This window comes from Haliaeetus leucocephalus, unplaced genomic scaffold, assembly GCF_000737465.1.
Source record: "Haliaeetus leucocephalus isolate CR32 unplaced genomic scaffold, Haliaeetus_leucocephalus-4.0 Scaffold517, whole genome shotgun sequence".
NCBI lineage: Eukaryota > Metazoa > Chordata > Aves > Accipitriformes > Accipitridae > Haliaeetus > Haliaeetus leucocephalus.
In genome coordinates this window covers 8,148,293-8,163,532 of record NW_010972953.1, presented here as the reverse complement: position 1 = coordinate 8,163,532, position 15,240 = coordinate 8,148,293, and the positions used below count along the sequence as shown (strand labels likewise).

At 43.1% G+C, this 15,240-nt stretch overlaps 2 protein-coding genes across 2 annotated transcripts in view; both read left to right on the top strand.

Annotated features, from left to right (window-relative positions):
- Positions 1-150: 150 nt before the first annotated feature.
- On the top strand, positions 151-12,712 carry DNAJC8 (DnaJ (Hsp40) homolog, subfamily C, member 8; the record flags this gene model as incomplete). Its single annotated transcript, XM_010576382.1, has 9 exons — positions 151-237; positions 881-982; positions 2,387-2,443; positions 4,220-4,286; positions 4,923-5,017; positions 5,901-5,972; positions 7,149-7,240; positions 8,236-8,311; positions 11,927-12,712. Coding segments are annotated over 9 exons (771 nt in total), but the record flags the coding sequence as incomplete, so codon positions are not given.
- PTAFR (platelet-activating factor receptor) overlaps positions 12,041-15,240 on the top strand; it is a 19,509-nt gene continuing 16,309 nt past the window's right edge. The window contains exon 1 of the mRNA XM_010576272.1: positions 12,041-12,119. The gene's annotated coding sequence lies outside the window, so the exon portion shown is untranslated. The remainder of the gene's footprint in view (positions 12,120-15,240) is intronic.

The window sequence follows — 15,240 nt, the reverse complement described above, 5'->3', positions numbered from 1 at the left end:
TTCGTGCTCGGCCCGGGGAGGGCCGGGCGTTACCCCGGCTCGCTGCCGCCGGCCGTGCGGCGTCTCCCGCCCTCGGAAAAGCCCCTGTTGTGGCTGTGGGAAGGAGCCAAGCGTTAAGCCCTATCTCGCTCCCTCGGATAAACGCGGTGAGAGTTGTGTGCTCCGCACCTTCTGAGTGTAACCCTCCGCTGTGCTCCCCTGCGTGGTCTTTTTGTGGACAAGCTGTCATTTGGGAAGGTGCGTGGGGCCCTTTTCTCTCAGCCTGTGCTAGTCTCCGTTACGTTGTGCACAGCTTGGACGTGTTTACCTGAGCCTGCCCGCAGAAAGGTAGTGCCAGTCTGGTGGATGCTTATTTCTTTAAATAAAGGTGAACATTAAATGTAAATACGTGGTTTGGTTTAGCTTAATACTGTAAAGAGCAAAAAGTAAACTGAACTGAACTGAATACTGTATGGCCAGAATGAAATGGACTTCTATACTTGCACCAGGATCACTTAATGTGTTCAATGGGCTATCCTACCAACAGTGTGTTAAAAGAAATGTTGCAGTAGGTTTCCAAGGAATCACAATGATGGTGCTGGTGTAGGAGCAAAGGCAGTGGAAAAGCCGTGGCTGTTGGGCCAGACATAGGAGAGACAGGCAGAAGTGCTTTATAGAGTTTTTTATAGTTAAAATGTAATGCTAAAAATACTGTCGTGCTGTAGAAAAGGCTAAAAAATGTTCTCTGCTAGTGCTTCAGTAAAGTAACTACAGGCTTAGGATGAGCAAGAGGTATTGTGAATTGTAGTACAGGATGATGATGGCTGGTGTAGTAATCACACGGGAAAACAAGTAAGCATGTTTTGATTGTCAGTTAATATAGGTCTCTCTTATTCTTCAGGTAAAGCAAATTGAAAAACGAGACTCTGTTTTAACATCAAAAAACCAAATTGACAGGCTGACCCGACCTGGATCTTCATATTTCAACTTGAACCCTTTTGAGGTTAGTTTCAACATTTTATCCTCCCTTCGTACTTGGTATACCAATTTCCAGATTTACAGGGTATTTATTTCAGTAAAAGGACTGGACATAAAGAAAGAAAAAAATTCTCTAGATGTAGATTACTGTGCAGAAGGCTTACAGAGGACAGAAGGATGGTGTATATGTGCTCGCTCTCTTTTTCACTGTTTTATGGCAGGTGCAAACTACATGCTTTTGTCACATTTCCCCTGTGCAACAGCACTGGAAGATTTGGCAGATTAATGAGAATGTAACAGCTACTGGTACCATGCTTGTCAGTTTCTGTTCTGAGCACTCTTGACTTGGCGTTTCTAGTTGTGTCTTCTATTTTGGATATTCATCCCACTGAAATTGCATAGTGCATAGAATGAGAGGACTCTCACTGCTCACAGTAGCGAGCAATCTTTTGAGGAGTCACTGGAAGACAGGTAATTCCCTTGCACATTACATAGTTTGATTCCAGTTGCTGTCAGTTATAAAGTCTCAACAAGTATGAAAGCCTGAGGAAGACAGTAAATAAAACAATCTGGTGTTCATCTGGGGCTGGCTTTCCCCATGTGTATTCCTTCCTGATATCATCTTTATTTGCCTTTTTAAAGCCTCAGTTGCTTTTTGTAGTCCCAATTCAGGGCTGGTCAGCCAGATCAGTTGGCAGATTCACCTTGACAATGTTCAGTTCTGTGTAGGTCTTAGTACTTGACTTGGAGAGTACATTGCGAAAGCCATTTAGCTTTCCTGCTGAGAGAGTTTTTTTTAATTTACAGATTCTTAGTGTCAGACCATGTGCATCTGCGTTGCCTAGGCTCACTTGTTGCTTAGGGCTTCTGTTCAGTAAATTAATTCACAAAAGAGCTTCTAAACGCTGCCACATCCCTACAGATCAGTAGACAAGTGGGCTCGTTCATGGAAACCAAAGAGTAAAACTCCCCTGTCTTCTTTTAAAATGATAAAATGAATAAATTCTTATGAAGTAGTGTGTTTCCTGCCCAGAGTTCTCAGTTATGAATGATCCGACAGTGTCCCAAAGCCACCATATGCTTCCTCGTCTGCCAGACTAACCATCGCTATAGGACTGGTTGAAGATTTAGACTTATTGTGGCTATTTAGGGATGGCAGCTGTCTACATGAGACTTGAGTGTGGAAAGGACACTGGCATAGTTGGAGGAATCTAGCATTGCTAAAAGTAGAATGTCCTAAACATGGTGTCTCTTAAAATGTTTCTGTTTTACTAGGTGAAAATTCATGTCCTGAAGCAGCTCCCTGATGGGGGGAGCTTTCTGGCATTGTGTCTGTATGCCAGTGAACCAAGTGTTTAGAGCTTGCTGCTAGGAACCTGAAATATGGGGAGTATCATTGAATTTGCTCTGCTCTCATGGTCTCTTTTAGGTACTGCAGATGGATCCTGAAGCCACAGATGAAGAGATAAAGAAAAGATTCCGGCAGGTATTTGGCTTTTTGCACTTGAAGCCTCTGGAAGGAAACTAGAAGCTCTGTAGAGATTGTGCATCTGTGCTTGGGAACAAGAAAAATGGTGGTAAAGCTGTATCTGGGTAGAGGAGTAGCCATTTTGGGAAGAAATGCCTAGAACAATCTTTGTGTTAACAAGAGGAGAGCTGCAGAATGTCCCTGGTCCATGCGTGGTATGCTTCTTTTCCTGTAAAGTGTGTGATGGGGCTATTGCAAACTGATACGTCCTTGTATAATCAGCTTATTGAACTTTAGTTCAAAGAGAAGGTCAAAATTCATCAGAAATTAAGAACTGAGAAAAGGTGTTTTTCTCAAATGTATGGACTTGGATCCAGAAATGTATTTTCTGTGAGGTTTCTTTAAGAATTTCAGTGGTCATTTTTGGTGGCTGGGTTACCTGGAACAGCAGCAAGTCTGCTCACAGACCTGTCTGCATTGCCCCATGCAACACAGAAAACATTACCCCAGACTTACTCTGCTGACAGATCTGCAGGAGAAATTTGAGTTTAATCAGTGCATGCAGCAAAGAAACACAGTATTTGGAGAGCTGTAGCCTCTTACCTGAATTAGTGGTGTAAACATCAAGAACTGTCTTCAGACAGGAAGCTGTGCTGGCTGTCAGAGTAACATGCCTGCCAAGTTGGTGATGGGATATGGGCTGCTTCTATATGTGGGAAGTGGGAGGATAACCTTTTAGTCTGTTGCTGACTTCTCAGTTCTGCGAATCAATAAACTGGGGCTGTCTTAGCTTTAGGCTGGTAGAATACTACAGGGAAGTGTTTTGAAATCAATGGGATGAAATGAAAAACGTGCATGGAATTGTGTATCAAACACCTAAATACAGAATGTGGAACAGCCAACAGAAGGAAAAAGGCATTGGCTGTATCAAATCACAGAGTAAATCAGGAGCACGCTACTGTTCAGGACTGGAGGCAAACCTTTTTCCCGTGAACTAGAAAGTGCCATCTGTAGAGTTCAGGAAGTAATTATTTGGCATTCTTTGGCACTGATGCAATTTCAGTTGCCGCACTGTGACTGGTTCTGAACGTTACACTAGGAAAGATGCAGATAAACTAGAAAGTCCATACAGCAACACCAAAAATAAGAGGTCTGAAAGAAAAAATGCCATATGGGGAAAGTTTGAAAGAACTTTCTCTTTCTTTAGAAGAGGAGGGTGGAGGGCATATGCTTTCCAGCCCATTTAAGGTTGCCCTAAGGATGGTAGTGATCAATGTCCTGTCTCTCCTGGGTAGAGAGTACAGGAAGGTGTTTTCTTAACTCTCAGTAAAGGAGCCTAAGGAAAAACTTACCCACTTTTTTAAATAGTTTGATACTTGAACAGTCTTATGGATACTGGAGAACTTCTTGGGAGACGTTGTTGAGTAAAAGGTAAACTTTGGTTGAGGGTGATCTTTGTAGGTTTGTTTCTTCTTAAGACCAAGGATACAAAACTTGGGTGACCAAGGGGTTCATAGCAGCTCCAGGCACTGCAGCTGAAGGGTGTTTATATTGTTCTGCACATCCTAAGCTCAGCTTTTCTCAGACAGTCTGTTTATTACAGGGATTGTATTTGATTTATAAGTTTTACGGATGCATACTTCTACATGTTGTCAGCTGATTTGTCTATATACAAAGGAATGTGATCCCCTGTGATTCCTTCTCTCTGAGACTATTTCCCTCCTGTCACAAAAATCTCTGAAATATTCTTCATATTTGGCAATGATCTTGATAGCAAGATCCTTTCTCTTGCAGTTGTCAATATTGGTGCACCCAGACAAAAATCAAGATGATGCAGATAGAGCCCAGAAGGCGTTTGAAGGTAATGCTCTCACCCTTTTTCTGGGCTGATAGTAGTTGGACTGCCATTTTTCTGTAGCTGGTTTAAATGTTTATTAGGGGCAGAGGCCCCAGTGATGACAGAAGGAATTGCTGTAGAGGCGCTTTAGATGAGGGAGGTGTGTGGGGTGGCATGTCAGCAGAAAATTTCACTAGGTGGCAGTAACTGCATTGTCAGTTCACAACAGGGACAAACATGTCCGTTGGGCTTTGAGATTGTTCAAGAAAAACTGTTTAATCTGTGCATTAGATTTTATTCAAAGACCACACGACAGAAGTAATGTGATGGTTTTAGGTGTATGTTTTGCATTATGGTGAGGCATTATGCACCTTAAACTTATGTCATGCCCTATAACTAAATCACTTGTTAGGATTGGTACTTTCACCCTGCTAACTCCAAAAGGTGTCTGACAGTTTCTGCCATTATTGTACCCCAAATCTCATTTGACTAATCGTGATATCGCTTAGCTAGATGTATTTAAAAACAAACAAACAAAACCCAACCAAACAAAGCCCCTTCAGTTCAAGGAAGTGAAATTTGTATGGTCAACAAGTAGCAATCTTGTGATCCCTTGGGAATGTGACTATTGTTGCTATTAATGTTGATGCTTTTTGTTAGCTGTAGATAAAGCGTACAAGTTGCTGCTAGATCAGGAGCAAAAGAAGAGGGCCTTGGATGTGATACAGGCAGGAAAAGAATATGTGGAACACACTGTAAGTATTCTGTAGGAACGTCTGGGGTGGAGGTGAGTGATAATCAGTCATTCATAATTTGCTTTTTGGTACACCCACTGCATGTTCAGGTCATTAAAAGGTGAGCTGAGCAAACCTCATAATGAAGCTGTGCAAGTGGACTCTGAGCTCTTCACGGCATGAACAAATGTGCTTTGTCCAAGACTGCTGTTGAGCTCAGTGCAAGATAATTCAGTGAAATTCAGTACTTGAAATAATTAGGTCAGACCACATGATCTGACCTAAATATTTTTTTTTCAAGTCTGTGAATGAATGATGCAGTTCAAATGTATGTAGGTGGAAGAAAATAGGTGATGACAGCAGGAGACTGGGAAGTTGGGGGGAAAATGACCTATAAGATAAGAAAAGGAGCTTGGATTGCATTGGCCAAGAAGTTAGTTGAGTGATGTGGATGGACTAAAACACAAGCTTGAGAAAGCAGATGATATGGGAGAGCTCAGATACTCTGAACCAAGGAACACTTCATGTTCTGCTTGTTGTTGTTAGTCTTTTGAATGTTACAAAGCAAAATAAACTTCCTGCTGGTTTGGATGGTGTGTGTTGGATATGAATGTATCTTAAAAACAAACAAACAAAAAAACCAACAAAAGGATTGTGTTGAGTGAATAGTATCTAACATAGTATTTTTAATTACTACAGTTCATGTAACAGTGATCTTGTATGTGTTTATCTGGACCTAGGACGAGGAGGTTTTGGTCTAAAATAAAACATCAATCCAAATCAAGAACTTACTGTCATCCAGAGTTCTTCCCACACAGTGGAGTAGGAATGCAGAACTACTTGGATACAATTATGTAAGCCCTATAAAGCTTTTTAGGCTCTCATTTTTTTTCTTAATCTTTAGGTGAAAGAAAAAAAGAAGCAGTTGAAGAAGGATGGAAAACCTCCCACTGTAGAAGAGGATGATCCTGAAGTTGTAAGTCATATACTGTTCAGAGAAACTGGGGAGTACAAAACATGTTTCGAGGAATTAAGAGTCAAAACCAGTACAGAAGTATTTATTAGACTTGTTAGTGTTGTAAATCCTTGCACTTACAGAAGAACAAATTCTGACAAGCCACTGTAGAGTACCGTGTGTTGGGTAATACCCGTATATTTTAGAAAATAGTTTAACTGTAGTGTAAAGAGTAAATATATCATGAGGTTATATAGGTCAAAATACCCAATTCTTTTCTTGGAGCAAGTCTTCATTGCTTGCACATCATGCAGTCTTTTTTGAATTTAATTTATTGTTGTATTCTGAATGCTGGAACTGTGGTGTTCTTGCTGCCAGCAGAGGAACATATAGAACCCACTGCAGCATGTCTAAAATGCGTTAGTGACGTTTTGTAGTAAGAGCTGTTTCAGGTGTTTCTTCCGTATAGCACTTGAGGGTAGATGTGCTGTTCTGCAACAAATCACTTTTACTAAAAAAGGTATGACATAACTTAGTTCTTCTTGCCTGGTTTCTAGTCTGAAAAAGTCAAGTGATATTAGAGGCTTTAACAGAATGGTAGATGATTATCAAACACTGACATCATTAGTCATCACCTTTTTTTTTTCTTACAAAGTCATTTTTTCCTCTTGATATCACCACAGTAACCCCATAACCATCTTATTTTCCATTGATTTTCAGAACTCTTTGCTGTTCTTTAGTAATGAAGTTAGTTTGTTTTAAGTATACTGATATTTCCTGGAAAGCAATCGCTAGACTTTTAAAAGACATCAAGAAGATCTGGTGGGAACTTACTATCTAAACAGTGCCCATTTTGCTTTTTTTTGTCAAATGTAACATTGCAAGACTTTACAGAAGAATAAGAGAGCTTGAAATGAACAATTCTGTTTAGGCATAGCTTCGTGGATACAAATGAAAATTAGACTAATATGAGGCTAATAAGTAGTTGTTTCCTGGTGTCAGGGCCAGAATTTAATCAGCAGTGTTTTATACCTTTTTGTATGCCGCTGCTACTGACTACTGTCAAGGCAGGATACGGAGTTATATGGACATACATATGCTTTGCATTCTTTTTATGCTTCTTACATTCTTACATAAAACAGACTTCTCTAACTGTGTTAATGGGCATTATTTTAAGACTAGATTTGTGTTTCACAGTTCAAACAAGCTGTATACAAACAGACGATGAAGCTCTTTGCTGAACTGGAAATTAAGAGGAAAGAGAGAGAAGCAAAAGAAATGCATGAAAGGTATGAGCAGCATTCTGCTTGTGCAGTTCAGGCTCTTCTTCCCCCCTCATGCTTCCTCGGAGAAGATAAGGAATCATAGACTCTTAGAAAAGTCTAAGTTGGAACAGACCTCTGGAGATCATCTGGTCCAACCTCCTGCTGAAAGCAGGGCCTTGGATTAGATTAACAAGGGTCCTGTCAAGCTGATTTCCAGTGGTGTAGATTCCACCACTTCTCTGGGCAACCTGTGGGTTGTAGAGCTCTGCGCTTGAGAAATGCAAACAGGAAACTTGCCCTCCTGTGTTTAAGGCATTGATATATTTGGTGTGCTTATATACTTTTATGTGTATACATGGAGGCCAGCCAAAACAGTGAAATAGTGACTTGTTTCTGCATGTCGTTAGCACACAAAGAATTGATTTTTAATTTTAATTAAGTGCCAGAAATACCCTATGGCGTGTGTGATCCTGAACTCTCTTAGGTGTTTTGATCACATGTTGCCTGAGCGCTCACTGTGGGGGTACTTCATAGAGTGGTGTTTCAGTACTGGTCAGTGAAGGCAGTCTGGGTGGTGATTGCAGGACACTACTTTTAATTACAGATGAAAATTGGGGGGGGGGGGGGCAGGGGCATTTCATTCTTACCTTGCACGCTAAAGTGTTATATTAACTTCTCAAAATGTGTACTCTCAATAGGTGTAGAGACTTATCACTAGACTTATAAAGGAGTCCAACTTGTTTTGCCGAGCAAGAGAAGCTGACTCACTGTCAGTGGTGCCATGTCACTGACATGCTGTCAGTGGTGCCAAACCCATCTTCTCTGCTCGCTGCTCTTCCAGATTTGAAATAAATTTTTATTTGTTGTGCTCTCTTAGGTGCGTGTATTTATCTCTTCTGATAAGCACTTCAATCTGTCAAGAAACCAGAAGAGCTTTCCAAGATGTTTTGAAAGTATTACTGTGTTTCTTTGAAGTAGACACTTTTGGGTTCATAACTTCTTTCTGGCTTCCCTTCCAGGAAGCGGCAGAGGGAAGAAGAAATTGAGGCACAAGAGAAAGCTAAACGAGAGCGAGAATGGCAGAAGAACTTTGAGGTAATCAGCACCTTAACTTACAGGATGGGCCTTGGCAATTCTTGGCCATGCTGCAGGGAATGCCCCTAAAGAGGGACTTTTTGTTTGCAGGTACTATAAGATAATTTAAGTAGATGCTTAGTAAAGATCCTGCACAAGCCTGGGTTTTGCCCTTGTGTGGGGAGAAAAGCCCACCAATGGGGCTTTGGTGTCTCTTTCCAGAAACGGGTCTGGTAAATTAAGGTGTAGTATTTTTCAGCTTTGTCAGCAGTTCATTCCTGTCCCTAGTCAGAAATTTGAATTGCTGCTTAGCCCAGGTCACTGGTGACCAGTAAAACTTAATTGGCAGCTGTTCAACCACTAGTGTGGACTGTTGTTGGTACTTTTCAGTCTGGTTGCTAAGACTTATGGAATCTGTATCTCCTGTGAGTATCAGAGACCTGAATGACAGTCACTTCCCTTTGACCCTTCCACCCTGTATTCAGGGTTTAGGCGTATCGAAGTAGCTTTGTGGTGGTTGTGCTGCTATTCTATGGGTCATACCTACAGCCTGCAAAAATACTTGATCAAGCCTGTAACTCTTCCCTCATTACACACCAGAGGTGAAGTCTTGTGATGTGCCGGGGGTGATGGGCAGGAAAGAAGTCAGTAACGGTGTGCAGGGCCTCATAAAAAGATGAGCTAGATTGTTCATTTAATCCAAAGCCGAATCCCAGTCTATGTTCAAGAGGACTTTAAAAAAGAGGGTGTCTGGGAGAGAAGGGTATGAGCTGGACTGGCTTCCTGTGGAAAGTGGGCAACTAGGATGTTACTGGATACTCAGCTGGGAAGAGTTTGCGTTCATGTGCTATATAACATGGATATAGGAAGCTGGATATTCTGGAAAACTTGTGTAATGCTGTTACGTTGAGTATGCTATGGGTTTTGTCATGTAATGCCAGAGAGATAAATGAGTATGTCACTGGCCTTGCTGCTGGCAGAAGTTCTGTGTTCTCATGCCAGAATGGCCACAGAAGTTGGGTGTCATTGCTGTAGGGATGCGGTAAAGCATAGCAGCTGAGGAAATGTCAGCAAGCATTACAAGCAAATAATGATAGACCAAACAAGGGAGCTGCAGAACTATTGGTATTGCAGCTCTGAGTACCTGCATGTCCTCAACCACTCCTGGACAACTGAACCTCTGCACTTACAGGTATCTTCTCCAGCCTTGCTGGTGACCATTTAATCCATGTGAAAAGAGAGTATCAAAGTTGGGTGTTAATGTCCAAAATGAGTCACTGGAGTGCACAAGAATAAGAAGCTTACTTCTGCTAGTGACCATCACTGAAAGAGGGTGACTGGAGACAAAATAAGACATGAATTCTTGGCTGCTCCTGTATGTGTACTAATTCAGTGGCTGCCTTTAAAATACATCCAAAAGGAGTATGTGTGTTGCTGCTTCAAATGATATTTAAACCATAAGGGAAAAAAAACTTAAGTTGATATTCTGCAGTTGTGGTTCTGTCTCAGTTTCAACAAAAAAACCCACCCAACAAATAAAGCCAACATAAAAATCCCAACTTTTAAAGATGCTTGTGTTGTACCTCTGCATTGCTCTTCTCGGCTTTCCTGCTCCTGGTGATTCCAATCCTTGTCTGCATACTGCATCCTAGTTCTGATCCTGTCTCTTTACCATAAAGACCTGTAGGTTTTGTCCCTCATGTATGTTCTGCAGTATTTTTGAATCCTTATAGGAGTACCTGTGTCATGCAAGTGGTTGCCTGCTGTTTCTAGGAGCTATTCATAGGCTGCTTTCAGAGATGAATTACATCTTGATGTAGAAGGAGCAGGTTGGAACATCGACTTTCTCCCACCCTGCCCTCAAAATTCCCTTTCTTAGTAATTTCAAGAGTAGCTTCCATGAACAAGCTGTAAGAAACAAGAAGGTTAGAACAGAAGTTGCCATACAACATTATCCGTAGCAAAAGTGTGACCACAGAATGGTTGAGGTTGGAAGGGACCTCTGGGGTCCATCTGGTCCAACACCTCTGCCCAAGCAGAGCCACCTAGAGCCAGTTGCCCAGCACGATGTCTAAGTGGCTTTTGAATATCCTCAATGATGGAGACTCCATGAGCTCTCTGGGCAACCTGTTCCAGTGCTCAGTCACCCTCAATAAAAACATGTTTCCAGATGTTCAGATGGAGCCTCCTGTGTTTGAGTTTATGCCCATGGCCTCTAGTCCTGGCACTGGACATCACCCAGAAGAGTCTGCCTCAGTCTTCTTTCCACCATCCTTCAGATACTTGTTACACATTGATGAGACCCTCCCTGTCTTCTTGAGGCTGAACAGTCCCAGCTCTCTCAGCCTTTTCTCCTATGAGAGATGCTCTACTCCTTTAATCATCCTTGTGGCCCTTTGTTGGACTCTCTCCAGTATGTCCATGTCTCTCTTGTACTGGGGAGCCCAGCACTGGACACAGCATTCCAATTGTGGCCTCACCAGTGCTGAGCAGAGGGGGAGGATCATCTCTCTCGACCTGCTGGCAATGCTTTGCCTAATGCAGCCCAGGACACTATTTGCTGTCTTTGCAGCAAGGCAAGGGCATGTTGCTGCCTCATGTTCAAATGGTGTCCACCAGAACCCCCAGGTTCTTTTCTACCAAGCTACTTTCCAGCTGGGTGGCCCCCAACATGTCCGGGTGCTGGGGGCTGTTCCTTCCTGGGGGCAGGACTTTGCATGTCTCCTTGTTAGCTCATTTCTCCAGCCTGCCAAGGTCCCTCTGGATGGCGACACGACCCTCTGGTGTATCAGCCTCTCGTCCCAGTTTTGTGTCATCTGCAAAGTTGCTGAGGGTGCACTCTGCCCCATCATCCAGATCACTGCTAGTGCTTGGCTTTCCCCCATCCTGCCATGGGGAAGGAGGGGAGTGAAGCAGACAGCTGTTGTAGCCAGAGCCTGTGTGCAGCACCACTATTGCAGGCATAGCTATAGTCACATGGGCCTTGAGGGTATGGATCCCATGCTGTGAAGTGGATCATCCCTGGACTTGTCCTGTCATACTGTGTGAAACCTTCAGCCTGTAGTGATCATAGGCTGGCTTTGTGGGGAGTCTTTTTTTTTTTTTTTTTTTTTTTTTCAGCAGGGGATTCTGCTGCTCTGCAGGTAAGCCAGGGAGGGGAGAAAAGAGTGTACCAGAGGTCTTTTCTCATTGTGTCTTTGTGATGAAGCTTGGGGCAAGGAGCATGAGAGAAGACAGCAGTACATTTCCCTTCTCTTATCTGCAGCACAAGGAGAGCTGTCTCAAGGATGTGAGACAGAGTAAGGAAATGGCATGTTCTGGGCTGACAGATTACGAACATCCATTGGGGATGAGGTTTCTTGTTTTCTTTGCACATCAGAGGATTCAGTAGACTCTAGTCAGGGCTGCACATCCCAAGCTGGATGTGCTTATGCTGGTGTTTGTAAGCTTACTTGTAGTTCCACTGTACTGTGTCTGTTGCTCTGGCTCTTCACAGTGTCTGTATGTCTTGGCTGCCAGGGTGCTATGTGCTGGATAAGGGGGAAATTGCTATTGGATCTCTTGAAACTGGTATGTACTGCCTGTTCTCTGGCTCTTGCACATCTTAACTCTCCATTGCCTCTCTGTTGTTCCCAGGAAAGCCGGGATGGTCGTGTGGACAGCTGGAGAAATTTCCAGGCAAATACAAAGGGGAAGAAAGAAAAGAAAAACAGGACCTTCCTGAGACCTCCCAAAGTAAAAATGGAGCAGCGTGAATGATCCTGGCAGCACTGCCCAAGTGCAGCTCCTCAGTCCCCTCCCTGCTTTTAAGGACTCATTGGCACCTAGAGTAAGAATTGCTTTTTAGTAGACTGTTTGTTTCCAGTACAATTAATTATTGGTCAAAGTATTTTTTGTACTCTGTCCATTTGAACTAGGGCCATAGTATGAACTCGGCCAGGAACCCGCTACATGTAGAACACTTGGCTTAGGAGGGTCCCCGCCATTATTGCTGTCCTGTTTGTCTGCTCCCCTGTTATCTCGATGTTTTGTACTTCACAGAGATTGTGTTGTTTCACCACTTCCATTTCTAGTTTGAGAGCTGAACAAAATATTGGAAATGCGTCCGTACCTTTCCAGGCATCATCTTGCTCAGAAAGTTCAGCTTTGGAAAGGTCCGAACTGACTCTGGGAATCTGCTTCCAGCACTGTGCAGTGCAGCTGACTTGCAGCTAAAGTCCTGCAGCTCCTCCCTGAACTGAGTGGTGCTTGGAAGGACCCTTCCCCCAAGATCTGATTTCCAAACTAAAATCCCAGCTCTCAGGCTTAGACTTCTGTTAATCTCAGACCAGCTGGTCACTTCCTGTAAAGGAAAAATAACTTCTCTTGATTAATAGTTAAGTTGCAATGGTCTGTATGTAAAATAAATTTTTACCCAAGTTACCGGGTTTTTTTCTTGGAATTATTCAAAGATACAATTGCAAGGGTTGAGTTGCAATTGAGTTGAGTGCTGGCCGCTGAAATGGTGCTGCTCTTCAGCATGAACACTTTCCCTGGTAAGGGTCTGCTATCAGCCCAAAGTCTGTTCTGGCTTGAATTTTGAAGTGACAGTCCTGCAGCATGGCACCCAGGAGGACAGGGAGAGCGTATCTCTTCCCTGGATGCTGCCTGGCTGTATGCAGCTGTGCCAGAGTCCGTGCTGAAAACTGAGCTTGTTGCTGCGCCTTTGGAGAACATGGATGGGTTTGGCAGGACTTGGGCACCTGTAAAGAGTGTAACTCCTTAGAGCTATGGGATGAGCTCAGACTCATGAGTTTTGATTTTTAAATCCTACTTTGTGTGTATATTTTAAGTTTTTAAGAAATTCTCAACTGTTTAAAGGCATTCAAAATGGAATATACTATGGATCCACATGTGCCTGGCAGACTCCTCTGGAGACCTTTCCACAAACTCTTCCCATCTGTCCTGATGGCCGTCCCCATACTTGGGTCCCGTGGGTAGCTGTCTCCATGAAGATACTGCTTTTCTTCCTCCTCGCTGCCCTTAGCCAGCTCCTTTCACTTGGACTTGCTGTCTTATGTGCCCTCATCTTCAAATGACCACAATCCTTTGTGTCTCAGGCATTGGCGAGGTCTCTCTTCAGAAAGATTGGTTCTGCTGCCCTTGAAGAGAAGCCTCCATCTTCTGGTGTCTTAACTGTTTAAGTTTTGATTAATTGCTTTCTATTTCTGCCCGCTAGGGAGGAGCAGCTTGATCAAGTTGTTGTGTTACCAAACAGATTTCTGCAGGAAAAGCAGCTCCGAAGGAAGGTAGTGCTTTGTGACATGGCCTAGGACTTAGATGAATCTGCTGAAAGGTGGCTGGTGCTCTCCACTCGCCTTTGTTTCTTCTTTTCCTCTCATGCACTGGTCTGTGTGACGGGATGTGAAGTGAAACATCCTTCCCTAATAAAACTAAGGTATTTTGGTGTTTTATACATTAACTACCTCTTAGAACAGTAGAATACAGTTCCTGTTTTCTGTGTAAACACAGGAATACAGTTTCTTTACCTTATTTGTCCTGCTAGGTAGGTAGCTTGAGCCTGAACCTCAAGGGGCAAAACATAGCTTAAAAAGTAACACCTTGGTGATGTCTGGATGGCATACAAGAGCCAAACAATAACTAGCAGCAGACTAAGGTGGGCTGACAGGTCTGGGAGATGCCAAACTGTGCAGCATTGCTCTGTTCAGGTGCTGAAATTCCTTCTTGTTCGCAGAGCCTGATCCTCCATTAACTGGGAATGCGTTGGTAGGACACAACTTCCTTGTCAAGGCAACAATTAGTCACATTTGTTCTGGGTAAAATGTCAGTTAATTTTTGCGGTGCTGTCTCAGGTGCAATCTCTTCTGCTTCCTGGGTGTAAGAAGCGAGCAGTGCTGGGCAGTAGCTCAAATGATTACAGTATTTCTAAGTGCAGTCTCTTGCCCGGAGGACATGCTGTCCCTCTAACTTGTCTGCCTCTTGTTCCCCTGTCAAAGTATTTCTAGCTTAGAGATCAGTCCCAGTCACTCATGTCCCAGAGTCCTTCCTTTCAATATTGAAATACTGGTCTTTCTAGTACTGTTTCCTTTCAGATGGTGTAATGGCTTGGCTGACTGATGGTACTGACTTTTCAGATCTTTTCTTTACTTTTTTTTTCAGTTAGCTCAGGATGAGTCCTGTGAGAGCTTGAAATGTTTGTAAGACCTGTGTTAGGCTTCTGATTCTGCTTCTCAGAGATGTGTATGTTTATGAGATGGTTTACCACTGGATCTCGAGGAGTGCAGCCTGTGGCCAAAGCCACTGAAGTACTAGTCCTACGGGCTTCTGCAGTTAGAGTCATTTTTTTCCACTGGGTATAACTTGGTTGGGGCAGCAAAACATGTAGCTTATAACGATGCTGCTGTTCTCAATTCAATTCATTCTCAATTTAGCTGTTCCTGTTTCCTTTTTTTCCTGTCCTGCCTATGATATGCTTCTCTGTCTGAATATGCAGCATTTCTCCTGTCTTATCTACTCAGCCAAGTCCTGTGAAGCTTCCCATCTGCCAGGCAGGCTTTAGCAGCAGCGAAATACCTGGCCCTTTGCTAGATATTTCTCTGCTCCACTGGAGGGAACCTGGGAGGTTAATTTTTATCCTTGTATTCAGGCTTTGTAAAAGCAAACTGTTTTGAATTGCCTGGGTGGAGATAAGTAGATGCACAACGTGGACACCCGCAGGTGCAGGGTGGGCTGTTGCCTGGCCTCTGCAATGCATGCCAAGGCAGTGGGATGGATTGAATGAAACATTGTTTAATTTCAAGAGGTAGAGATGTTGTAGAGGAAGAGATCTCTAGGCCTCCTTCCTCCTTGGAGTTCTTTTTGGCTCTGGTCCTCGTAGGCTAAAATATTTGACCTTGATACACAAGACAAGAAAATATATTGGTGGGAATAAGAAGTAATTTTTTTTTTCT